Source organism: Oryctolagus cuniculus, chromosome 7, assembly GCF_964237555.1.
Source record: "Oryctolagus cuniculus chromosome 7, mOryCun1.1, whole genome shotgun sequence".
NCBI lineage: Eukaryota > Metazoa > Chordata > Mammalia > Lagomorpha > Leporidae > Oryctolagus > Oryctolagus cuniculus.
The window spans coordinates 57,690,536-57,717,400 of NC_091438.1; the positions used below are offsets into that span (position 1 = coordinate 57,690,536).

The 26,865-nt window shown below is 43.0% G+C and overlaps 2 protein-coding genes across 31 annotated transcripts in view; one reads left to right on the forward strand and one right to left on the reverse strand.

Moving 5' to 3' along the window:
- The window catches only part of CAPZA1 (capping actin protein of muscle Z-line subunit alpha 1), a 52,329-nt gene extending 37,682 nt beyond the window's left edge, over positions 1 to 14,647 (reverse strand). For 2 of the 5 annotated variants that reach the window (XM_070077873.1, XM_002715766.5), the window contains exon 1: positions 14,502 to 14,647. In XM_070077873.1, coding sequence (XP_069933974.1) covers positions 14,502 to 14,540 — 39 coding nt within the window. In that variant the 5' untranslated portion in view covers positions 14,541 to 14,647. The remainder of the gene's footprint in view (positions 1 to 14,501) is intronic. The other 3 variants (XM_051857398.2, XM_051857399.2, XM_070077874.1) reach the window with 3 other exon arrangements.
- The window catches only part of ST7L (suppression of tumorigenicity 7 like), a 229,180-nt gene continuing 216,414 nt past the window's right edge, over positions 14,100 to 26,865 (forward strand). For 6 of the 26 annotated variants that reach the window (XR_007923918.2, XR_007923919.2, XM_051857376.2 and 3 more), the window contains exons 1-3: positions 15,175 to 15,424; positions 18,021 to 18,103; positions 24,355 to 24,517. Coding sequence is in view for 24 of the 26 variants with exons in the window: in XM_051857376.2 (XP_051713336.2) it covers positions 15,217 to 15,424; positions 18,021 to 18,103; positions 24,355 to 24,517 (454 nt within the window). In the remaining 2 variants the exon portion in view is untranslated. Of the gene's footprint in view, positions 14,318 to 14,817; positions 14,959 to 14,995; positions 15,134 to 15,172; positions 15,762 to 15,865; positions 15,988 to 16,657; positions 16,734 to 18,020; positions 18,104 to 21,961; positions 22,138 to 22,477; positions 23,784 to 24,354; positions 24,518 to 26,865 lie in introns of those variants that run through there. The other 20 variants (XM_051857380.2, XM_070077862.1, XM_051857378.2 and 17 more) reach the window with 17 other exon arrangements.

Genomic DNA, 26,865 nt, shown 5'->3' on the forward strand with positions numbered 1-26,865 from the left:
TCGCAGGCCATAGAAAAGAGCTGGATCAGAATGTGGAGCAGCCAGGACTTGAACCAGAGCCCATATAATGCCAGCACTACAGGCGGTGGCTTTACCTCCTATGCCACAGCACTGGCCCTGAAGTAATTTTTTTTTTTTTAAGAATTATTATTATTTTTTTTGAAAGAGTTACAGAGAGAGGTAGAACCAGCGAGAGAGAGGTCTTCCATTCCGCTGGTTCACTTCCCAAATGACCACAACGGCCAGAACTGAGCTGATCCGAAGCCAGGAGCCAGCCTCTTCAGGGTCACCTATGTGGGTGCAGGGGCCCAAGGACTTGGGCCATCTTCCACTGCTTTCCCAGGCCATAGCAGAGAGCTGGATTGGAAGAGGAGCAGCCAGGATGTGAACCAGCATCCATATGGGATGTGGGTGCAGCAGGCTGGGGCTTTAACCCACTGCACCACATCGCTGGCCCCTTGAAGTACTCATCTTAAATGTTCACTCATAAGTTCAAAATAAGTGGTGAACCATAAGTCATCAACTGTTAAATAGAACAAAAAACTTTAAAAAGTGTTGGCTCAATCTCAGTGAAGATTAAAAAAAAAGTCTTTTTTTTTTTTTAATTCTTATCTTAAATGAAAAACAGCATTGATCTCTCTCTCTCACACACTCACACACCAAAAGGAGGGAAAGGACCTTATATGGTTCAATTAGCAGATACGCCCAAATGTCCAGAACAAGAACCAGGAAGTAGAAAAGTCTGAGATAGAATATTCCAGTGAGTCAGAAAAAGAGATGAAAATGACTGTAAAGATCACATAAGCAACTTGTTGCCTAGGAGCTTAAATGTATTAAAATACCTACCACCAGATAAAATGAGCATTGTTTTAGAAACAGTCACAACTAGGTTAAGAAATTAGGGAAGGGCCGGCAAAGTGGCGAGGGCAGGTAAAGCTGTCACCTACAATGTTGGCATCCCCTATAGGTGCCAGTTTGAGTCCCAGCTCCTCCACTTCTGATCCAGCTCCCTGCTAATGTGCCTGGGAAAGCAGCAAAAGATGGCCCAAGTCCCTGGGCCCCTGTACCTATGTGAGAGATGTGGAAGAAACTCTTCGCTCGGTTTTGGTATGGCCCAGCCCTGGTCAGAGGCCACTTGGTGAGAGAACCAGTGGATAGAAGATCTCTCTCTCTCTCTCAGTCTCTGCCTCTAAGTCAGCTTTTCGAATAAATAAAATAAATCTTAAAAAAAGGGGGAGAGGGCCGGTGCTGTGGCGCAGCGGGTTAATGCCCTGGCCTGAAGCGCTGGCATCCCATATGGGCACCAGTTTGAGACCTGGCTGCTCCACTTCCAATCCAGCTCTTTGCTGTGGCCTGGGAAAGCAGTAGAAGATGGCCCAAGTTCTTGGGCCCCTGCACCCACGTGGGAGGCCCGGAAGAAGCATCTGGCTCCTGGCTTCAGATCAGTGCTGCTCTAGCCCTTGAGGTCATCTGGGGAGTGAACCAGAGGATGGAAGACCGACCTCTCTCGCTCTGCTTCTCCTTCTCTCTCTGTATAACTCTGACTTTCAAATAAATAAATAAATCTTAAAAAAAAAAAAAAAATTAGGGAAAAGTCCACATCATACACTTTGATATTTAGATGTGGAGAGTAAGAGATGCTTATGTCAAGTTCAAAAGGGTAGAGTTGGCAGTGAGGGAAACCATGCTGGATGGAAACAGAATCAGCCGGCACCGCGGCTCACTAGGCTAATCCTCCATCTTGCAGCGCCGGCACACCGGGTTCTAGTCCCAGTCAGGACGCCAGATTCTGTCCCGGTTGCCCCTCTTCCAGGCCAGCTCTCTGCTGTGGCCCGGGAGTGCAGTGGAGGATGGCCCAAGTCCTTGGGCCCTGCACCCCATGGGAGACCAGGAGAAGCACCTGGCTCCTGGCTTTGGATCAGCACGGTGCGCCGGCCGCAGCGTGCCAGCCGTGGCGGCCATTGGAGGGTGAACCAACGGCAAAGGAAGACCTTTCTCTCTCTCTCACTGTCCACTCTGCCTGAAAAAAAAAAAAAAAAAAAATAGTGGGAAACACAGACTTTGCCTTTAATATCTGGTGTATCTCTGGCACATTGTGGCACTGTAATTTTAAAAAAATCTTACCTTTTTACCTTTCCTTCAAAATTTTACTTCGAAATCACTGGCAGTCAGTCCTGATTTCACATGCTAGCTTTATTACTTAATTGCTTAGTTTCTTCATTTGTGAGCATAATACCTACTCACATTTAGAACTGCTTTTAAGAATCTAGTGAGGTAGGAGATGGACCAAGGCATAGAAAATACTTAATTATTTTCATTAAGCAAACATCTAGGTGTTATCAAATTTCAAAGTTTTTTTTTTTTTAAAGTTCAGATATTGAGGCAGACTTTTGGCATTGTGGTTAAGATACAACTTTGGACCTTGTATCCCACATTAGAGTGCCTGGTTCAAGTCTTGGCTTTTCCACTTGCCATCTAGCTAATGTGCCTGGGAAAACAGCCAAAGATGGCCCAAGAACTTGGATCCCTGGGGCTAGCGCTGTGGCGTAGTAGGTAAAGGCACAGCCTGCAGTGCCTGCATCGCAAATGGGCACCAGTTCAAGTCCCAGCTGCTCCACTTCCAATTCAGCTCTGCTATGGCCTGGGAAAGCAGAAGATTGTCCAAGTCCTTGGGCCTCTGATCCATGTGGGAGACTGGGAAGAAGCTCCTGGCTTTGGATTGGCGCAGCTCTGGCCGTTGAGGCCAACTGGGGAGTGAACCAGCAGATGGAAGACCTCTCTCTCTCTCTGCCTCTCCTTCTCTCTCTGTGTAACTCTAACTCCAAATAAATAAATCTTAAAAAACAAAAACAAAACACTTGGGTCCCCATCACCCATGTGGGAGACCTAGATGGGGTTCTGGGCTCCTAACTTCCGCCTGGACAAGCCTTGATTGTTGCAGCCATTTGGGGAGTGAACCAGCATTTGGAAGTGCTCTCTCTCAATCCCTCCCTCATTTCTTCCTCTCCCTACACTCTTCTTGCTCTATCACTTTGCCTCTCAAATAAATATATCTTAAAAAAAAAATACACACAATAATTCATTTGTTCCAAGGCACTGAAGTAGGCCACTAAAATAAAGACTAAAGGAAAATCACAAACACAGCCAACAAATTGCCTTTTGCCTTAAACCAGTGGTTGTTCTGAACACTAGCTACAGATTAGAGTTATCTGGGAGATTTAAGCAGACTGATGCATGGGTTCCATTTGTAGATTCTGATGTAATTTGGGAACTTGGGAATCAGAATATTTAAAAACTTCCTCAGGTGATTCTAACATGCTGGAAAGTTTATCAAACACACCTTGAGCTAACATAAAATGAAAATTATCATGTTGAATACAAACATCAGAGAAGCCTACGGTAAACACCTTGGTTTTCTATACTATGCCACTGTTAGCAAAACAATTTATACAAATAACAGTCATTAGTAAGGATTTTTCAACCATTTCACAATAATTATAATTCAAAGCAACAAAATTGCCAAATCAGTAGTACCGAGACCATATGGTACAAAACTTAAGAGGAAAGAGATGGATATGGGCTGGATTGCTGAAAGACAGCTACAAGGAAGAGGAACTAGGATCTAAGCACGGCACTGCAAAGCGTTGCCAGAATCTTCTGGTGAAGGCATTACAAGTGAGGCAACAGTAAAAAAAATAAAAAAAAATTAAAAAATGGAGCCGGCGCCGTGGCTCAATAGGCTAATCCTCCACCTTGCGGCGCCGGCATACCGGGTTCTAGTCCCGGTTGGGGCGCCGGATTCTGTCCCGGTTGCCCCTCTTCCAGGCCAGCTCTCTGCTATGGCCAGGGAGTGCAGTGGAGGATGGCCCAGGTGCTTGGGCCCTGCACCCCATGGGAGACCAGGAAAAGCACCTGGATCCTGGCTCCTGCCATCGGATCAGCGCGGTGCGCCGGCTGCAGCGGCGGCCATTGGAGGGTGAACCAACGGCAAAGGAAGACCTTTCTCTCTGTCTCTCTCTCTCACTGTCCACTCTGCCTGTCAAAAAAAAAAAAAAAAAAAAAAAAAAAAAATTAAAAAATGAGGAGAAAAGCTTTTTGTAAGGAGGATCTGTTTGTAGGCATTAAGGATTTATTTGGAGATTTAAAAAAGATGAGTCAGATGGCAGTATTTAAGCTAACTAGTATCAAGTCTAGTTTTATCCTGTAGGTAACAGAGACATGTTGAAGTAAAAAAAATCTTTCAGTAATACAGAAATACGAGCATACTCAGGCATCACAAACCCTGAAAATCAAACTGCCCTCAAAGAGTTAACTATAAAATCAGGAAAGGTACTATCAAAATGAAATTCATCCCACAAATATCAGCCACCTACACTTTAGGCAAAGGTGATTCACTAGTACAGTGTCCTCATGGTTCCTGTGGGCAGACAGACAATATATAATGAAATACATGGTATGCTAGCTAGTGATACATGCTAAGGACTAAAGAGTAAGGCAAAGAAAAGGATACTAAATGTTAGGGCTGAGACTTCGATGGAGTAACCAGAGAAGGCGTCAATGTGGAGATAACTTCTGATTAAATATATGAAGGAAGTGAGGGATACAGAAGGAAGAGAACTCCAGAGAAAAGAGCAAATACAAAGACCCCAAGGTGGGAATGTGTGGCTGGAAAGAGGACAAAGGACTAAAAAGGTAGATGAATGTAGTCAGAAAAATAAATAGCAAAGAGGTAAATCCCAGAGCACGTAGGGACTTCACAGAGCAAATCATTTGTATTCTGAGGAAGATGGGAGACCAGAAGAGGGTTTTGAGCAGAGGAGTGACAAGTCACAAGCCACATTTTAACCATAGCACTCTAGGTACTTCCCTAAAGATGGTCTGCTGGGGTTAGGGATGGGGGCAACAGCAGAAGGAACACCAAGAGGCTTTGTAATAAACTAGGTGAGGGGCCAGTGCTGTGGCGTAGCAGGTAAAGCCGTCACCTGCAGTGCTGGCATCTCATATGGGCACCAGTTCAAGTCCCAGCTGTTCCACTTCTGATCTGGCTCTCTGCTGTGGCCTGGGCAAGCAGTAGAGGATGGCCCAAGCCGTTGAGCCTCTGCACCAACATGGGAGACCCAGGAAAAGCTCCTGGCTCCTGATCAGCGCAGCTCTGGCCGTTGTGGCCATCTGGGGTGTAAACCAGCGGATGGAAGGCCTCTCTCTCTCTCTCTCTCTCTGCCTTTCAAATAAATAAATAAATCTTCAAAAAAAAAAAAAAATTTCAGCCCTGTAAAACTCCCTGCTAGTAATGGGACAACATATTAACCCATCTAGTGAAAGAACGTCCACTACTGTTACATAGAAACCTGACTTGGTCTTAGTGTTGGGTGTTTACACATGTACAACTATTATGAAGGAAACTGTCATTAAAATTTTAGGCCAGATAGTTAATTTGCTTGACTCTAATTCCAAGCTCAAATTTTTTTTTTAAACTAGTCTATTTTAGATTTATTAAATTAGTTGTACTTCACTTTTATAAACAGATTTATTTATTTATTTGAAAGGCAGAGTTAGAAAGAGAAGGAGGGAGAGGGCGAGGGGGCGAGGGGGCGAGGGAGAGAGGAAGAGAGGGAGAGAGAGGAGATAGAACCTTACATCTGCTCCTCAAATGGCTGCAACAGCCAGGGCTGGGCCAGGCCCAAGCCAGAAGCTTCTTCCGGGTCTCCCATATGGGTACAGGGGCCCAAGCACTTGAGTCATCTTCTTTGTTGTTTTCCAGGTGCTTTAGCAGGAAGCAGGATCAGAAGTGGAGCAGGGAAGACTCGAGCCAGCACCTGTATGGGATACCAGTGCTGCATCCCATGACTTTAACCCATTGAGCCACAGCACCAGCCCCCACCATTCCACTTTTACACATTAATTTCATCAGCCTGGCCAATATGGGTTTGTCCCTGACAGAGATTTGGGTTTGGTATCCCAATGAATCAAGCTTTTGAACTTAACAGGCAGAGAATGAAGATTTGAACCTCAGCAATTTCATAAGATAATGGTTCCAGAACTGCACAGGAATTACTGGGAAGCTTATTTAAAATAAATTCCTGACCAGGAGTCCCACAATGTTTTCATCCAATAGATCTAGGATAGACCCAGAAATCTGCTTTGGATAGTAATATACCAGAGTCCACTGTAGGCAAAAATGGCCAATGCACTGTCATACTATAAAGCTCTTAAGAAAGGAGCGAGCTAGTCCCCTTGTCCTTGTCATGGGGACTTTACCATTAACTTGACTGCTGTTCAGGGCTGTGTCAATCACTAGAATTGCTCACCCTCTTAACAATTATCTGCTACCCACCAAAAGGAATCAAAATGGCTAAGAGAAAGCAGTATTTGGCCTATAGGTTAAGACACACTCAATCCCATATAGGAATGCCAGAGTTGGAGTTTTGGCTCAGCTTTCTGCTAATGTGCGTCCTAGAAAGCAGCAGGTGGTAGCTCAACTACTTGGAGCCCTGCCACCCACACGGGAGACACAGATTGAGTTCCCAGCTCCCAGGTGTGGCCTGGCCCTACTATAGCCATTCTGGGCCTTTGGAGAGTAAAGCAGCAGTTGGGAGCTTGCTCTGTCTCTGACTCTCTGCCTTCGCAAGAAAAATAAAAAAAACTTTTTAAATGGGTAAGAGCACAGGCTCTGGAAACAGACTGCCAGTACTGTATCAGTTCTATTAATTACTATTCCTGGACATGTAGGCAATTTATTATTTTTTTTAACCTCAAATGTGCTTCAGTTCACTCAATTATAAAATGGAGAAATGAAGATAATTATTCTGGACAAGTGTTTTGACATGAATACATATTAAAACATAATGTTTGGCACTTAAACACTTAAATGTTACTAGAATGCAAAACAAAGAAATCACAAGGCAAAGTTTTCTCATGGTCCAATAAACTCACTTTGTTTGGTGCAGTATAGTATAATGGCATCTTCATGGTATACCATGACCAACACCACATCCTTTGATCCACTCAACTGAATATTTCATCTCACAGATGCTGTCTTAAATATGCATGTATAGTTGTAGCACACTGCTCAAGATTTAGTAACATAGCTGTGAAGAATTTGTGGTAAACCAGCTAGAAATGTAGAGTCTGAAGGCAGAACAATTAAGAATGCAGTTAAAAAATCATTCAAGCATAAACAAAGATTGTGAATAAAGACTACGTGAGCAGGAATGTGGACAGGTTAGAGATATCGCTAAGTGAAAAGTTTGTTTCTACATGCATAAGAGAAAAAATACAAAAGGATTTGAAAATACTGGCTGCCTCAGAGGAATTGGATGGCTGGAGAAAAGGGATGGGACTGGACTTTTTATTCATGCCCTTTTCTACCACTCTGATTTCAAGCAGTGATTACAGTTCCCATACATCTAAAATGAATAGGAATGGAGGAACAGAATCTAATGCTACGAAGAAAGAAATCACAGGACTTAAGGTTAAGGGTAAGAAAGATAATGCCAATGTTCTGAGTCTCTACAACTAAGAGAATGGTGGGACGAGCAGAAATGCCTACGTTGGTGGAGGTTCTGACAGAGATGGGAAAGTCATAGTAAATGAATATTGAATTTATTGTCTAATTCAAATGCGTAAGCAGTCATTTGTCTTAGGTATCATGACTAATTCCTCCCATCTGTTGCTTTTATTTTCACATGCTGATACATGAGGGAAAAAAGAGTTGAGAAAAAATTAGCAAAAAGATGAGTTAAGTTTGTGTACTAGAGACAGAAGAGAACAAATGATATCTGGTACAATATGGTATGTTTTTCTACGGTTTAAAGGAGAAAACTTAACAGCAGCTGAACAAAATACTTTTGTCAGGAGCTTTGCAAGATTTAAACTAATGTTGGTAATCATAAAGCTTTGCAACTTTATGAGGTCTGTTAAGAACCTGCTCCCAAGAGGCATGGCAGAGTCCCAGAGATGGCAATGGATGCTCAGATAAATGAATGCACAAAGAGGCAGTCAGAGCACGCACACATAGAAATACCTAGAACAAAAAAAGAAAAAGAAAAAAAAAAGAGAGAGAGAAATACCTAGAACACCAGAACACTGAACACTAGAAACACCTAGAGCTCATCGGAAATGCTCAGAGGAGAGGATGCCTTTCATAATGAAGGACTGTGTGCTAGGGAAATGACAGAATGAATGAAGCTGTGATCTCCTCCACACCAATAGGCTGTGCCTACATGGTGTCCTGGGGCTATGGCAGGCACCAGATAAAAAGACATGGTTTTAGTTACCAAGAACCCACAGTTTTATAATCAGGAAAAATATAAGAAAGCAGACAATTTAAGAGCTTCCTGGAATATTTTAATGTTTCTATTTTTATTTTTTAAAAAGATTTATTTATTTGAAAGTCAGAGTTACACAGATAGGGGGATAGACAGGGAGAGGGAGAGCTTCTAATTACTGATTCACTCCCCAAATGGCTGCAATGGCAAGGGCTGGGCAAGGCCAAAGTCAAAATCCAGGGGCCAAGAGCTTCATCAGGGTCTCCCAAGGGGGTAGCAGGTGCCCAAGCAATTGGGCCATCTTCCACTGCTTTCTCAGGCCATTAGCAGAGAGCTGGATTGGAAGTGCAGCAGCTGTGACACAAACCAGCAGCCCATATGGGATGTCAGCATCAGAGGCAAAGGAATTACCACCTTGCCACAATAGCTCAAGGTTTCAATTTTTTTTTTTTTTTTTTTTTTTTTTTTTTTTTTTGACAGGCGGAGTGGACAGTGAGAGAGAGAGACAGAGAGAGAAAGGTCTTCCTTTGCCGCTGGTTCACCCTCCAATGGCCGCCGCTGCAGCCGGCGCACCGCGCTGATCCTGGCAGGAGCCAGGAGCCAGGTGCTTTTTCCTGGTCTCCCATGGGGTGCAGGGCCCAAGCACCTGGGCCATCCTCCACTGCACTCCCTGGCCATAGCAGAGAGCTGGCCTGGAAGAGGGGCAACCGGGACAGAATCCGGCGCCCCAACCGGGACTAGAACCCGGTGTGCCGGCGCCGCAAGGTGGAGGATTAGCCTATTGAGCCACGGCGCCGGCGGTTTCAATTTTTAAAACAGAATTTTTAGGGCCAGCGCTATGGCGTAGCAGGTAAAGGCTCCGCCTGCAGTGCCAGAATCCCATGTGGGTGACAGTTTGAGTCCTGGCTACTCCACTTCCAATCCAGCTCTCTGCTATGACCTGGGAAAGCAGCAGAAGATGGCCCAAGTCCTTGGGCTCCTGCACCTGCGTGGGAGACCCAGAAGCAGCTCCTGGTTCCTGGTTTTGGATCAGCGCAGCTCCAGCCATTGCGAGCAACTGGGGAGTGAACCAGCAGATGGAAGACCTCTCTCTATCTGCTTCTCCCTCTGTGTAACTCTGACTTTCAAATAAAAATAAATAAATCTTTTTTTTTTTTTTTTTTTTTTTTGACAGGCAGAGTGGACAGTAAGAGAGAGACAGAGAGAAAGGTCTTCCTTTTGCCGTTGGTTCACCCTCCAATGGCCGCCGCTGCAGCCGGCGCACCGTGCTGATCCTGGCAGGAGCCAGGAGCCAGGTGCTTTTCCTGGTCTCCCATGGGGTGCAGGGCCCAAGCACCTGGGCCATCCTCCACTGCACTCCCTGGCCATAGCAGAGAGCTGGCCTGGAAGAGGGGCAACCGGGACAGAATCCGGCGCCCCAACCGGGACTAGAACCCGGTATGCCGGCGCCGCAAGGTGGAGGATTAGCCTATTGAGCCACGGCGCCGGCCTAAAAATAAATAAATCTTAAAAAATTTTTTTCAATAATTTGAAAAGTTCATTAAACTTTGTTGTGTTGGTCTGATACAATTCCCCCTTCCTCCCTATTTTAGAAGGAAACTGAAGCCCACTTAAAAGTGATTTTTCCAAAATCACCCAGGACTACAACTACAGAAGGGAGAGCCTAAATCTAACACTCAGAATCATTCTTTTCCATTATATCACAATATTTCATTTATAATTAATTAAGTGGATATCTTCATATTATTCTTCATTCATGATTACATGGAAAAAACAGTGTAGTTAAAAAAAAGCATTGCTTCAGAATAAGAAAACCTGGAGGTCTGAATTTTCTGACAAATTATACTACTTTGTTTAGCATTAAGACTGGTTTTAATAAAATAGCTAAATGTTCTTGAAGAAATTATAATAAGCCTATATTCTTAAAAATATGTCTTCATTTTTATCTGCCTGGAAGTCAAAGGGAGAGATTGATGTTCCAACCACAGGTTCACTCTCAAATGCCCACAGTAACCAGGGCCAGAGCATGTTTAAATCAGGAGCCCAGAACTAAATCTGGCTCTCCCACATGGGTAGCAGAGGCCCAAGCACTTTGAGTCATCATGTGCTGTCTCCCAGGATGCATAAGCAGGAAGCTGGATGGGAAGGGAAGAGCTGTTGACTCCAACTGGCACTCAAGATATGGGACGTGGGGGTCCCAACTGGCAGCTTACCTCCCTGTGCCACAACGCCCACCCCAATAATCTTATATTCTTAACAAAAGATAGGTCTGAGTTTGCTTAGTTAACAGATTACATGAACATTACTCAGCAAAGCTAAGTGAAAACAAATAATGATAAAGAATCACAATATTAATGCTAATCAACAAATTGTTAGAAAACAGTCAAGGGAAATACACTTTGAGATTTCCTTTATCCTACAAGAATATCACACATGAGCCCTCATATTTCTGCCTATAAGAGTTATTTATAACATTTCCTACATCTATATTAAATAATTTTGACAAACTTGTTTCTCAAAAAATGGCTTAAGAACACTACCACTGACTAAATAGAAAGCACACAGAGCCATTTCTCAGTTATGGTATTTTTGAAATTGTATATAAATAATCTACTAACTGGGCTGAAGGGAAAAATAGTTAATCACCCTTTTTCTGCAGCTCTAAAATTCTCTTCCATTTATGTTTTTAAAATGCTGAATAATGAAATAAAGGGAACAGACAATGCAAAGAATCCAATCATCTCATATTTCAAACTTGTTAACTATGGTATTTTGATCTTGTTAAGAATTTAGGGAACAAGTGCTGTGGTGTTGCAGGGCTGGCAACCCATATGGGCGTTGGTTCCAGGCCCAGCTGCTCCACTTCTGATCCAGCTCTTTGCTATGGCCTGGGAGAGCAGCAGAAGATGGCCCAAGTCCTCTGGCTGCTGCACCCAAGTGGAAGACCCAGAAGAAGTTCCTGTCTCCTAGCTTCAGATTGGTCCAGCTCTGGCCATTGCAACCATTTAGGGAATGAACCAGTGGATGGAAGACCTCTCTCTCTCTCTCTCTGCCTGTGTAACCCTGCCATTCAAATAAATAAATATTAAAAAAAAAAGAATCTAGAACAAAGTAACTGAAGAGTCTAAGTAACTAGATTAGTGCAGGTTCTTAGATTCTTAGAAACTGCAAACTCAAGGGTATGACTACAAGCATTTATTTCCGATGTTATTACACTTTCAACTTCCTGTTTTATTTAGATGGCTCATCATGACCATTTCAGGTAACAATGCAGAAGTAAAAAAAAAAAACCAACTTCCTCCTTATAAAGTGATAAAAACTTCAGCAGTTAGTCAAGAGAATTGATGATTTTACTAGTTTTTATAGAAATACTTGCGAGAATCAGAAACCATTATCACCAAATTCACCTCAAGGTTTACTGCTCTCAGAAAAAAAAAGTAATAAAGATAAAAAGCAATGTTAAAATACGTTTGGCATAATGACATTCACTCCTTAAACTCAGATCAAATGCATTTCCAGTCTTACAAAGAGAGAAAAAAGGAAACTTTAGATTTCCTTCAATGGAAAGTTCAGAATATAAACTAAGGCTCAAAATATCTTGATTTTTAAAATGAGTTTGTTGTGAAAGTGTTACAGGAAAAAATATCTCACTAAGGTTTAGGTATTGTTATGAATGCCAAGACAGTCATATCAACAATTCCTTTTGGAAAAAATACCTTCTCAATTCTTGAATTCATTTAAAATAAATCAGAAAACTAGAGGAAGAGGGCACAGGATGGGTATAAAGGTGAGGGGGAATTGAGATAATCTTAGAATCCAGGCCCTCTGATTTTACACACAGAGTCACAACATATAAAAATGGATAGTCTTAGGGATGGTACTGTGGAGTAGTGAGCTAAGTAAGCCTCCACCTGTGGTGCCAGCATCCCATATGGGCACTGGTTCAAGTCCCAGATGCTCCACTCCTGATCCAGCTTTCTGTTTATGGCCTGGGAAAGCAGTAGAAGATGGCTCAAGTGCTTGGGCCCCTGCACTCTCACGGGAGACCCAGAATAAGTTCCTGGCTCTGGATCCACCCGGCTCCAGCTCTTGTGGCTATTTGGGGAGTGAAACAGCAGATGGAAGACCTTTCTCTCTGTCTCTCTCTGTCTGTAACTCTGCCTCTCAAATAATAAATAAAAATCTTTTTTAACGAATGCATAGTTTTAATTGCTGGGATTAAAAAATTTAACAAAATCTCAACTTCAAATCAAATGGAATTTGCGAGATTTTTATCATATCAGCTACAGTTAGTCACTCACACTAATAAAGACAATGTGGTTGGTTAAAAGTCTTTACCAAATATGAAATTCATTAACATTTTGGGGTAGACTTACCTTACCAACTATGATTTGCTTGATATGTCATTATTAAACCATTTACCAGGAGATAAGAAGAAACAATCCCAAAGCTGCTGCTACAAAATCAAAACTAATGCTATAAAGATACTGACAATGCTCAGACATCTAATTTGTACTTTGAAATACATATGTATTTCCCCAACTTTAATTTAAAAGGCATTCTAACCTAGTTATAAAGATCAAAAAATCAACAGCACTGGCACTGGCAAATGCTTATCATTTGGGCACAATAACCTTCAACAGTTTAATGTCTAAATTCTTCATAAAAATTTGTTGTAATAAAATTTTTACTTAAAATAAGTGGACCATGATCAGCTGGGTTAACAAATTTTTATCCCAGGATTTTCACTATAATTAATTTTATCTGAATTATAGCTATTTGCCTTAAAACAATAGTTTTCTTCTCAGCATAAGTTCATATATAAGGCTTTCCCCCTGTTTTATTCATTTACACTTGATCTTAGCCAAAAGGCCGAGAAGTTTCTAAACAAGACAACCAAACTCTAAAGTGTTGTTCAGTGGCTTGTGCTGAGCACATTCTTCAACATTTCAAAATGGCACTGCGTTTATAGATAGGACATGTCAAATTACCCTGTACAGAGGATTCCTGGATCACACACACACAGTCCCCTCCTCTACCCTAATCTTTAAAAAATAAATAAATAAATAAAGCATTCAAATTTACAGAACACTCAAGGGTGCATCTTCAGTAAAGGCCACTTCGGGAAACAAGACCTAATTCTTTATCCTATAGTTAAGCCATTCTAGTTTCCACAGGCTTTCAAATGATGTATCTACTGAAAATCCTGGCACAGTGTTAAGAAAGATGTACAGTTGTCGTTAAAAAAAAAAAAAAGTTATTCCACTAAACGTAGAACATGATGCTATTTAAGACACTTTTAAAGAAGTAGACAAATTGATGCTGACACATCCAACTGTAATCTAAGCCATCACAGGGAAGCATCCGATCAGTCAGGATGCTTTGCCGAGACTTAAATTTATTAAAATGCTTATGCGGTATACAAAACAATTCTGGAATTAAAAAAAAAAAAACACAAAAAGCCATTAGCTATTCTTGATTGGTTAACAAGAAAGCAAAAACTTTTTTCCAAATAATCGTTAGGATGGAAGATGCAAGGGATGATGGATGGGGTGGGCGCAGAGACGGTAGGTACCCTACAAAACAATCAAGGGAGTGTCTGCGGGAAAGAGAGCGGTGTTCAAATTCTGCAGCAAATGTCCTGAGGCTTACACAGGTATTAGAGCGAATCCGTTCAGTCGACAGTACGTGAGAAAAGAAGTGGATGTGTAAGTGAGGCGGTCAACACTAGGAGACCTCTCCTCTCTAAGGACTCGGGACAGCAGAGATCACTTCCTGAGGAAGGAGGAGCAAAAGGGAAGTTAAGAGGCCACCCTGACCAGGAAGTGACTCGCCCTAAACTAGCCCCAATCATACTTAAAAATGGGGGGGATGGGCCGAGCCCCAACAGCTAAAGGCGGCCAAATAACTGCTGCTCCGTACGTCGCGACATCACCGCCGGCCCCTCTCCTAATGACCGAAGAGAGCCCACAGTCACGACACAGTAAGGAAAAAGTCTCCTGTGGAAGGAAGGCCACTGGACTGTGCCTCAGACCCTGGAGGAAAAGAGAGTTGAGTAATGGGGAACTGGGGCCACCGTGAGGCAGAGGGAAGCGTCCCGACCGCGGAGAGCGCATGCCACCGCGGCCCACGAACTTTCTTTTTGCTGAGGACACTGCCGGGCTCGCCACCGCAGCCGAGTCGGGCCCCTGTACCCTGTCGGGGCAGGAGATGAGAGAGAGGCGGACCCCTTACCTTCTCCTCATCCGACACCCGATCCTCGAAGTCGGCCATCTTGGGCTGCTCTGGCCCAGCCCGGCCGCGGGCGCGAGGCAGGCCGGGAAGAAAGCCGAGTGATGGAATCACCGCAGGGGCCGTCGGAAGGACCCGCCCGGAAACCCCGACCGACAGGGCGCCATGTCAGTTACGCGCGGCGGGGCCCGACCCTGGCGCCCGCGCCGCAGGAAGTCGGCTTTGCCATCAGGGATTTTTTTAGTCTAATATCTTTCTCACTGAGTTACGTTCGTTTCCCTGTTCATCTATTGGATGCTGGCAGAGAGTTTCGCCTGTCCTTAACGCCTGGGCTCCATCCGACCAGAGAGCGATCGCTACTCCTAGAGGTTTTCCTGGTATTAGTGATCTCCATGGCAGCCGAGTCCAAAGCGTTAAGAGCTGCTCGGCCCTTGAAACGACGCCGGGAATGGGGTGAAAGGTGACTCTCGTGTCGTTTGGAAGCAAAAACACTTCAGGGTCACATCCTAGTCCATTTCCTCCCAGAATACGTGCTGCCAGACGCCCCTTCCCTGTCCCCAGAAGGTCCGCCACCTTCCAGATCTTCTCGGTCCCCGTTCCCCCAGGATTCCCAGCTTCGCGGAGGCTAACTTCAGGTCCGCCACTATCCCAGGATTCCCGACTCCCGGTTTCCTGCCCTTCTCCCCTCCCAGCTCCGGGCGCCCGCGGAAGCGGCAAGATGGCGGACGGTTACGGCTCGTGTGAAGCCGGGGCTGCGGCGGCGACTGCTCCTGCTCCCGCTCCCGGCCTGAGCCCGCCGCTGGGCTGGAAGGAGCGGCTGCGGGCTGGGCTGGCGGGGACTGGGGCCTCGCTGTGGTTCGTGGCGGGGTTGGGGCTGCTTTACGCTCTGAGGGTCCCGCTGAGGCTGTGTGAGAACTTGGCAGCGGGTGAGAGACTCGGATCTCCCGGGGGAGCGCGGGGACGCCAGGAGAAGTGCCCGGGGCGAGGGCTAAGGGTGGAGACGCTCGGTAGCCGCGGAGGGCTTCGGAGAAGGTGTTGGCGATGCGCGACCGAGGGGCACTTCTCTCTCGGGCCGCAGCCGGGCAGCTGATTGTCAAACCCGAGCTGCCGCTGGCGGCTCCTCCCTAGAGCTTTTCAGATCCGCCCTCTTGGGTCCTCCTTCACCTGCGGAGAAAGCCGCCGGCCGACCGTAAGCTTCAGGTGCTGAGACCAAGAGCGCGTTCTCAAACTCGGAGGTGGAATTTCTATACCCCCTCGCCGTTGGTAGGGTCCCCTGAAAGTCGTTCCTTTGAATCTCCCGCCGCCCAGCCCTGAGACCCCACCCTAGACGGCGAAGACGAGCAGCTCTGTCAAAGATGCCGAGATCGTAGTCGACCGTTCTGTTGCCTTAAAAGCTCTTAGACTTTTCGCGATATTTTTGGTTTTTTAGACTTTAATCTTGAGTGATGAACACTGCAGGAGGGAGAAGGGAAGAGAGAGAGGAATAGCGGTGGGGTTGTTCATTCTTTTTTTTTTTTTTTTTTATCCCAATATTTGTGGAGCTTGCTATGTAGCCTGTGTTGAAGATACAAAGGCCTATGGGAGACCGTGATCCCCCGGGGATTCTGAAATACTATTCTTTCAGCTACAGACAGGACGAAGTAGATAAGGCCTAAGGCCTTTTACGCTGTCGTGACAGTATTTCACTTGCTCTCAGCAGCAACCTCAGAACAAGACGAAGTTATTTCCGATTTGTGATGACTTTGACAGTCAAAATCATGGTTTTATTTTTCTGTAGCAAGAGAAGACAAATACTCCCTTTTCTATTCCATGAGGTGACACGAAAGACTGAGATAATGTTTGGAAATATGTTTCTTTTTTTTTAGAAAATAGGTACAAATGTAAATTCAGAAATAACTAACACTAGACTGAGAAGCTAATTTGGCACCTGTAACAGGTGCTTCATGATATTTGTATGCTCAGTAAAATATTATTAACTGAGTTCACTGTTTTTCTACTTGTTAACTAGATACCCATTTAGATGAGAGTAGTTGACTATTATAAGGTTTCTCTCTTTTTTTTTTTAAACTCACAGTATTTGTGAGACAATTATTTGAAGTGAAAAATCTGATGTAGGATTTCAGTTAATCAGCTTTCACTTTGTTGCTCTGCCTCTGCAGCTGAGTTACCAAATGCAGACGTGGTTTCCTTCCGTCTAATTTGTGTTTCTCCAGAATAATTAGGGAGTGGCTGGAGGTTTGTTTAGCTTCTTATCCTTATAGGTTTGCAAAGTTCTTATCCAAATTGTGACTGAAAAGTCATGGAGTTTTATTCTCAAAAGCAAGCCAAATTATGTTATCTTGATTGGCTGCTTATAAAACCCTACCTTTTCATATGTGAATGCATTTTTAAGACACTATGCAATGTTAAAGTAGCTTTTTAAAGGTTACAACTTTTGGGGCAAGCACTGTGACAGCTGGTAAAGCCACTGGCTGTAACACCTGCATCCCATATGGATGCTGGTTGGTGTCCCAGCTGTTCTACATTCAATCCAGCTCCCTGCTAATGACCTGAAAAAGCAGCAGATGATGGCCCCAAATACCTGGGCATTTGCCACCCATATAGGAGATCCAGAAGAAGCTCCTGGCTTTAGCCTGTCCCAGCGCTGTTAGTGCAGTCATCTGGAAAGTGAACCAGTGGATGGGAGATTCTCTCTCTCTCTCTCTCTCTCTCTCTCTCTCTCTCTCTAGCTCTGACTTCTTAAATGAATAACTCATTTGTTAAATGAATAACTCATTTTTTAAGATGATTTATTTGGAAGAGTGACATGGGGTGGGAGAGCCATCCTCTTGTTCACTCCCCAGATGGCCACAGTGGCCAAAACCAGGAGTTTGAACTCCATCCACATCTCTGATGTGAGTAGCAGAGACCCAAATATGTGAGCCATCCATCATCCACTACCTTCCCAGGTGATTGGCATGGAACTGGATTGGAAGAGGAGCAGCCAGGACTTGAACCTGCACTGGCTTATGGGTGCCCTCATTGGAAGCAGCAGCTTAACCTGCCATGCTACAGTGCTGACCCCAAAAGTTACAACTTTCTCAGACAAATTGCTTACCAGATATTAAAGTAAATGATTCCTTATTCAGTATAGCTTGACTTAACAATTCTTTGACTTAACAATAGGATGAAAGTGAAACACATTCAGTAGAAACTGAACTTCAGATTTTGAATGTTGATTTTTCCCCCCGAGCTAGCAACATGCACTCTTGTGATGCTATACTGTAGCACCTCCTAATCACTCACAGATCAGGAGGGTAAGCAGTGAGAGACTGGGGTGATTGTAATGCTAAGCTATGTTGAGAAGGTTAGATATATTGAATGCATTATTGACTTAATGAGTTTATTAGGAAGTAACCCCCTCATACATCAGGAAGTGTCTGTATAATTTCTTTATTTTCCGTTCAAAAATTCTTGCATATTTGTAAATTAAGTACTTTGGATTTGCAATTTGTTAATATTTTGATTTTTTTCTTTCAACAGTGACAGTATTTTTAAATTCATTGACACCCAAATTCTATGTGGCACTTACAGGGACATCTTCTTTGATATCAGGAGTAATATTTGTAAGTAGTTTCCATTTCCTTCCTTCATGTTTTGGTATTTTTCAAAATATGCTTTCTGTGGTTGCAATAATTATAAATATTTGTGCATCAGCATGTCCAAAATATTTCAGCATTTGAAAAAAAAAAGTCTATTCAAGCAAGTTGGGCAACACTGGAGCTTTCTCTGGGCTTATAGATATTGGCAGTATTTGCATATTAAAGGCTTATTGTATACTGTAATGGAGGAGGGGTTGGGAGTGAGTTAGCAATTCAATGCCCAAAGGGCCCAGGTTGGTAACAAAAAATGACTGAAACAGGCAGAGTAAGAATTAAATTGCTTCTTTAAAGGAGCAAAGTAATCTGGGTGATCTGGAAAGTTCATGTCCTCCCCCCCCCCCCAAATGGCTATAGCTAGTAGCTAGTTGGTGCCATGTGGACTTATGACTAGTATTACTAGATCTTCTCATTTTCCAGATGATTTCAAGAGAACCAGGATATGCTGATTTTATACAGAATTTCCCAGTATTTTAATGTTGACAGTATTGGGCAAACTCAAATTTCTGTGTCTAGAATTCTGCCTGCAGTTTTTCCAAGCCCTAATTTCCTCATCTCTAAACTGGGGATGATAATGTCCACCTTGTAAGATTTTTTTTTTTTTTAATATTTATTTATTTGAAAGTCAGAATTACACACAGAGAGAAGAAGAAGCAGAGAGAGAGAGAGAGAGGTCTTCCATTAGCTGGTTCACTCCCCAATTGGCTGCAGTAGCTGGAACTGCTGGAGCTTCTTCCAGGTCTCCCACTGGGGTGCAGGGGCCCGAGGACTTTGGGCCATCTTCCACTACTTTCCCAGGCCATAGCAGAGAGCTGGATCGGAAGTGGAGCAGCCGGGACTCGATCCAGCACCCATGTGGGATACTGGCACTGCAGGTGGCAGCTTTACCCGCTATGCTACAGTGCCAGCCCCTGTCTACTTTGTAAGATTAAGAGGACTGAATGAGAATATGCATGTAAAAGCTTCTAATATAGTAACTAGCTCAGAGTAAGCACTTCATGAATTTTGTTTGTTATTATTCTGCAAAGTTTCACAAGAAATCTGTTTAAATTTTTCCAAACAACATACCACTTTTAATTACAGTTTTATAATCCCCATTAACATCCTAAGATCCAGTGTTTCCTAGTGTACACTTTAGAAAAATATGCTACAGATAAAAATCTTGGGAAGTATTGTGCCCTGCTTAGCCAATAGATTGTTTTGTTCTTTTTTCTCATCTCTAGGTGGTGCTCTCCAGCTATAGTAGAAATAATAATATTTGTATTAGACCTTTCTTTTTTTAAACAGGGACTAACATTGACCGTTTTGTTAACATGAAATGTCATATAAGAGATTTCTTTTTCCTCTTGATTTAAAAAGAAAAGATGTTGAGAAATTCAGGATAAAAATTACATGTTCATATAAAGCTCACAATTTATTGATTCATAGTTAAGACTATTTTAGCATGTTTAGTCAATAAAATATGAAAGCATAAATAAATAAACTGTATTTAAACAGCTGATGTAGTGGAAAAAGCATTAGTTTTTGGAGCCAGAAAATGTGATTTTGAGCCTTGACTTTTGACTAATAACTTTGGGCAAGTCACATAAGTGGCCTAAATCATAATTTCCTCATAGGAGGGAGATAACTTGTATATAGGTATCTGCCTGTATGTATACAAACACACATGAAGGTTCTTCAGAAAGTTCATGGAAAATTAGTGTTATGAAAAAGTTACACATGGATTTCAAAACTTTTTGCACCAAAATAAACTTACCTTATAATTCCATTTTCCACAACATGTTTGAATTACCCTGTATGTGTGTATGATATTTAAGACCATTTAAAATTTGTTACTACTCTTTATAAAACAGAATTTTAAAGGTACAAAAATTAGGAAATTCATGGGGCTGGCATTGTGGCGGATGGATAAAGCTTCTGCCTGAGACACTGGCATCTCTTATGGACACTGCTTCGTATCCTGGCTCCTCCACTTCCTATCTAGCTTCCTACTAATTGCCTGGGAAAAGCAATGAAAGCTGGCTCGAGTGGTTGGGCCCTTGCCACTCACATGGGAGACCCAGATGAAGTTCCTGGCTCCTAGCTTCAGCCTGGCCCAGAGTTGTTCATTGGAGCCATCAGGGAAGCAAACCAGTGCTCTCTCTGGCTCCCCCTCGCTCTGTAACTCTGAATTTCAAAATTGATAAATAAATCTTTAGGAAAAAAAATTAGAAAATTCAAGTAACATTTTAAAAGTTACACTGTATCATGACCTTTGCAGTACTGATGGGTTTTTATTAGAAGAGGTTGTGCTTGTAACTTCTTTCACTACTTGTATTTGTGTACACTTATGAACATGTACTATTACATATTCATATACAATGAGGTATATTTTAGAAGCGGCCTAGTATAATAGTTAGGCGCTCTGAAATCAGGCAAAGCTGAGTAAGAATCCTGTCACTTACTAGTGCAGAAACTAGAGCTGGTTACTTAAGCATAGCATATATGTCCTTGTCTCTGAAACCAGTTGTTGTGAGGGTTAAGTGACATAACGCATATGAAGAACTGGGCACCAATGCTTGACTCATAGAAAGCTAGTAGACTTGTGACTATTAGTGCTTATTATTATTATTATTAGACTTGTGACTATTAGTGCTTATTATTATTATTCTCTTGTTAAAATTACCTAAATCCTAGAAAGCCTCTGATTTCATATTTGTTCATTAAAGACTGCCTATATGTCGTATATTGAGGAGCAGCTTGTTAATGTTGCCTTTGGAATTATAGTCTTTGACAGTCTTTAGGCAGTTTGGTAAATCCAAGATTTAGCGAATATAAATCTTATCTCTTCCATCATACGAACATTTTCTGCTTGTGTGATTTCTTCTAGTTGTTTTAAAGAAATTTCATCCCATTTCTTAGTAAAACATAGGAGAGCAGCCAAACTGTGACCATATTTGGTGGTTATTAACTGCTTGTTAACTCATTAAGAGTGAACAGAGAAACCATGTTCGACTGAGCATAAAACATTAGTGCCATGATAGGGAAAATGTTGTCCCTGATTTTCTAGCACTTTCTGATGAATGTGATAGCATTTACTCAGTGGGCCACAATGTAGCATGCAGTGACTACATGTCTTTGGCACCTATGTGGCATATTTGTTTTATTTAGTGAAGTAAAAATAACATTCCTAGGTGTTTGAAAGCTCTTATTTTTTTTTTTTTGCATGTGATGCACTTTGTATTCATAGTAAAATATTTTTTTAAATATTGTAATCTCTTAAGTAGTTGTGAATTTTTTTAATAAATGCAGTATATTTTTTATAAGATTATTTATTTGAGAGGCAAAGTTAGAGGGAGAGATAGACAGAAAGGTCTTCCATCTGCTGATTCAATCTCAAATAGCCACAACGGCTGGAGCTGCGCTGATCTGAAGCCAGGAGCCAGGAACTTCTTCTGGGTCTCACACATGGGTGCAGGGGCCAAAGCACTTGGGCCATCTTCCACTACTTTCCCAGGCCATAGCACAGTTGGATCAGAAGTGGAACAGCCGGGACTTGAACTGGAGCCCATCTGGGATGCCAGTGCCACAGGCTGAGACTTAACAAACTATGCCATAGCACCATCCCCTTGTTTGTTCTTTAAATGCAGTGTATTTGGTAGAAGAGTAGTTTGTAAGTTGATTTTTTTTTTTTTTTTTTTGACAGGCAGAGTGGATAGTGAGAGACAGAGAGAAAGGTCTTCCTTTTGCCGTTGGTTCACCCTCCAATGGCCGCCATGGCTGGTGCGCTGCGGCCGGCGCACTGCGCCGATCTGAAGGCAAGAACCAGGTGCTTCTGGTCTCTCATGGGGTGCAGGGCCCAACCACTTGGGCCATCCTCCACTGCCTTCCCAGGCCACAGCAGAGAGCTGGCCTGGAAGAGGGGCAACTGGGAAAGAATCCGGCGCCCTGACCGGGACTAGAACCCGGTGTGCCGGCACCACAAGGCGGAGGATTAACCTATTGAGCCATGGCGCCAGCCTGTAAGTTGATTTTTAAGGGAAATTGTCCATAAATAATAGGAGGAAGATATTGAAGTGGTTTTATAGTCAAAGGTTAGGAAACTAGTTACTTGAAATTGTTCCAATACGCAATTTTAAACTGAAAGCTCTTGATTCATTCATTCAACAAATATTTGTAGAGAACCTTTTATAAATAAGACATTTTTCTGGATGTTGGGGATACCATGGTGAGCAGGAAAAAAAAAAAAAAGATTGTAGCCTGATGGAATTCAGCCTAGAAAGTGATTACGGACATCAATTCATTCATTTGAGATTTTTTTTTTAAGTACCTGCTGTATATCACACAGTATTTCTAGGCACTGGACTTATAGCAGTGAACAAACAAAAAAAAATCATGTTCTCATGGAGATTAATTATATTGGGGTATAGATAGTAGATGATACATAAGTAAAGCAAATAGTATGTTCTTGCTAGTTAGTGAGAAGTGCTAAGGGGAAAAAGTGAAGCAGAAAAAGCATATAAAGTGTCAGAGAAGAGGGTGGGAATTATAGCTGGGGTAGCAAGGAAAGGCCCCACCGAAATGGTGATTTTTTGTTTATGGAAAGACTCAAAGGAAAAGAGGAAGCAGGCTGTGCTGCATGTTACTTCTACCTGAAGAGAGGAGGATATACTTAGAGATTTGAGGAATGGCACCAATCATCAGTGGAAAGATTGCTGTTCTCTGAAAGGAAAACACAAGATGCAGTGGAAGTACATGACACTGCTCTACCTGTCCTGTTTTCTGGAATCAGAAAAGTTCTCTGAGGAAGTGTCATTTAACCTGAAACCCAGAGGGGGTTGAGGAGGTTTGAGTGTATAGATATGAAAATCTCTGCTAATTCAGCACGGAGAGCTTCTTTGGGTTCCGCTCTGTATAGAAGTGGTAAACCATGGAAATGGGAAGAATGTCCTGATGTTTTTGGTAAAGATTTATTTATTTAGGGACCAGCACTGTGGCTTAGTGGGTAAAGCCACTGCCTGCAGTGCCGGCATCCTATATGGGCATGGGTGCAAGTGCCGGCTGCTCCTCTTCTGATCTAGCTCTCTGCTATGGCCTGGGAAAGCAGTAGAAGATGACCCAAGTGCTTGGGCCTCTGCACCCGCATGGGAGATCTAGAGGAAGCTCCTAGCTTTGGACTGGTGCAGCTCCAGCCATTGCAGCCATCTGTGGAATGAACCAAGGGATGGAAGACTCTCTCTTCCTCATCTTCTGCTGCTTTCCCAGGCACATTAGCAGAGAGCAGCTGAGACTTGAACTGGCACCCATATGGGATGCCAGCACCACAGCTGTTGGCCCCAAATGTCCCAGTTTTTAAGTGGTCCAATATGGGAATCAATTTGACTATTAACTTAAATTCGTAATATTGCCAAACACTGGAGTAGTGCTTTTTGGGTCAAAAAACACTTTTATATACTTAAAAAATATTATTTATTTATTTGAAAGGCAGAGTGACAGAGAAAGACAGGAAGAGGCAGACACAAAGAGAGATCTTCTATCCCCTGATCCTCCAAATACTGCAATGGCCAGGGCTGGGCCAGGCTGAAGCCAGGAGCCAGGAGCTTCATCCTGGTCCCCATGAGGGGAGCAAGGTCCCAAGCACTTGGGCCATCTTCCATAACTTTTCCAGGTACATTAGCAGGGAGCTGGATTGGAAGTGAAGAAGCCTAGACTCAAACCGGTGCTCATTATGGGATGTGGGCCTTGCAGGCTGTGCCACAGCCCAGGCCTCTTCTTTTTAATAGCCACATTTAACAGATGAGGACAGTGAGGCACCATGTTGTTGGAGGTCAAGTGACCTGCACACAGCACACAGCTAATAAATGGCTGATTTGGGAGTCAAATGTGGGTATTCTGATCTTAGTGTAGTACTTAATTCACTATGCTAGTCGTTTTAAAATCCTTTTAATCATGCTACAGATAGAATAAAATGACATTATAGCAGTTAAGTACTTATTGTTTGTAATGCTTGATTACAAATGCATAGTTTTGCCTAAGCATATCTAAATTTCATCACAAAATATATTAAAAAAAGTATTTCACTTTTACATGGGTTATTGGGGAATCTTATTTATTTTTCTTTGGAAATACACTTAAAATTCTGAATTGAATATAATGTCGTAAGAGAATGTTTGAACTTAAACTCGCATATCTGCTGATCAATTCCATTTTAAGTGAAGGATGTTTTCTGTTTGTCACAGATATTTGAGTGGTGGTACTTCCATAAGCATGGCACGTCTTTTATCGAGCAAGTGTCTGTAAGCCATTTGAGACCACTGATGGGAGGAACAGAGAGCAGCATTTCGGAGCCAGTTTCTCTTTCCAGTAACAGACAAAGTGAAGCCGGCAGACAGAATTTGTCAGGTGACTACCTTTCTAATATGTTTTCAGAGCTGTGTAATTAAGACTGAGTTTGACCGTGAGAGAGAGAAAACTCAAAACCAGAGCACTGTGGTATGAATGTTTGTACATTTCCCAAAATTCATTTGTGGAAACGTAATCACCAATGTGATGGCACTAGGAAGAGGAGGCTTTAGAAGATGATGGGTTGTAAAGACAGAATCTCTATGAATGGGATTAGGTCTGTTGTAAAAGAGACCCCAGAGAATTGCTTGCCTTTTCTGAGGACACAGTGAGAAGGCACCATTTGTGAACTAGAAAGCAGGTCCTTCCTGGACACCAAATCTGCTGCAACTTGATCATGGACTTCCCAGCTTATACAACTGTAAGAAGTAAATTTATGTTGTTTATAAGCTAGCAGTTTATGATATTTTGTTATAACCATCCAAATAGACTAATACACAGAGCTTTCATATAAATATCTGTATCCATGGCTGGTATGGAGAGTGATGATCATCAGAGACCCAGATCCCTTCTATTTTGTTAGCCTGACATCTCCAAATGCAGTTTTTACCTATAGTCCCAGATAGTTGCTGTAGATTTAGCCTTCATATCCACATTCCAAATGGCAGGATGGAGAAAAGACTAGAATATCCCTTTTTCCCTACCCTACCCCACAGTGGGCCAGAATACTATCCAGAAATGTTACATACTGTTTCAGCTTACTTTCTACCGGTCAGACTTTTGTCAAATGGCCACTATAGCCATAAGGGAGACTGAAAGTTACAATCCTTTTCTCAGTGTATATGCTCATCAAATAATCAGGGGATTTTATTACTGATAAAGTAGAGATCAGAGATAATTAGCTTGAGTGCCAACAGACCAAAGTAGGAAAAATGCTGTTTATTTTCAATCTACAAGTCCTTCACAAAGGCATTAAAATCTCAGTCCTTCATGTATGAATATTCCATTGTCATCCTTTAATTGTAGACATATCTTCTATATGTATCCATTGATAGTAAGTATTTTTAATGGTATACAATTAAGAAAGTAAATTTTTCAAAGCCAAATAAAATTTATGTTTTTTGGATTATTGTTCTTTTCATTTGGTATAGGTAATAATGATACATGAATAATACAAAGGAGTTTGTTCCATAAGATTGCCATAATATCTCATTTGTTCTATAAAACCAAGCCCTGGGGTTTTGCTAGTTTAGTGGAAAAATACTACTTGAGTGCAGTTGCTGGTGGTTTTTAGGTGTGGCCAGGCAAAGTCCCTGAGGAAGTACCATTTAAGCAGAGTCCTGAAGCATGACCAGGAATAGTGAGGATAGGATTGGCAGCTAATCAAGAACACAGGAAGGAATAATTTTCTTTCCCTGTCTCCTTTCTCCCCTTTCATGAAATAATCCTTTAAGGGGCTGGTGCTGTGGTGCAGTAGGTTAATCCTCCACCTGCAGTGCCGGCATCCCATATGGGTGCCAGTTCTAGTCCCGGCGGCTCCTCTTCCAAGCCAGCTCTCTGCTGTGGCCTGGAAAAGCAGTGGAAGATGGCCCAAGTGCTTAGGCCCCTGCATCCACATAGGAGGTCAGGAAGAAGCATCGGCCTCCTGGCTTCGGATCGGCACAGCTCCGGCCATAGCGGCCATTTGGGGAGTGAACCAATGGAAAGGAAAACCTTTCTTTGTGTCTCTCCCTCTCACTGTCTGTAACTCTACCTCTCAAATAAATAAAAATCTTTAAAAAAATCCTTTAACTCCATAGCAACAGGACATATTAAAATGAATATGACATAAATCTATCCTCAAGCTCAGAGTAGAGTATGTAAGTAGTAACAACATGGTGAGTATCGTGCTACAGCAGGTTAGGTTGCTATTGGAGTGCCTGTTATTGAGTTCCATCTCTGCTCCAAATCCAACTTTCGGTTGGTGCACACCTAGGAAGGCAGAATGATGACTCAAGAGCTTAGGTCCCCGCCACCCGCGTGGGAGACTCAGATGGAGTACCTGGCTCCTGGTTTGGTTTTTTTTTTTTTTTTTTTTTTTTTTGACAGGCAGAGTGGACAATGAGAGAGAGAGACAGAGAGAAAGGTCTTCCTTTGCTGTTGGTTCACCCTCCAATGGCCGCCGCGGCCAGCGCGCTGCGGCCGGCACACCGCGCTGATCCGATGGCAGGAGCCAGGAGCCAGGTGCTTCTCCTGGTCTCTCATGGGGTGCAGGGCCCAAGCACCTGGGCCATCCTCCACTGCACTCCCTGGCCACAGCAGAGAGCTGGCCTGGAAGAGGGGCAACTGGGAAAGAATCCGGCGCCCCGACCGGGACTAGAACCCGGTGTGCCGGCGCCGCTAGGCGGAGGATTAGCCTAGTGAGCTGT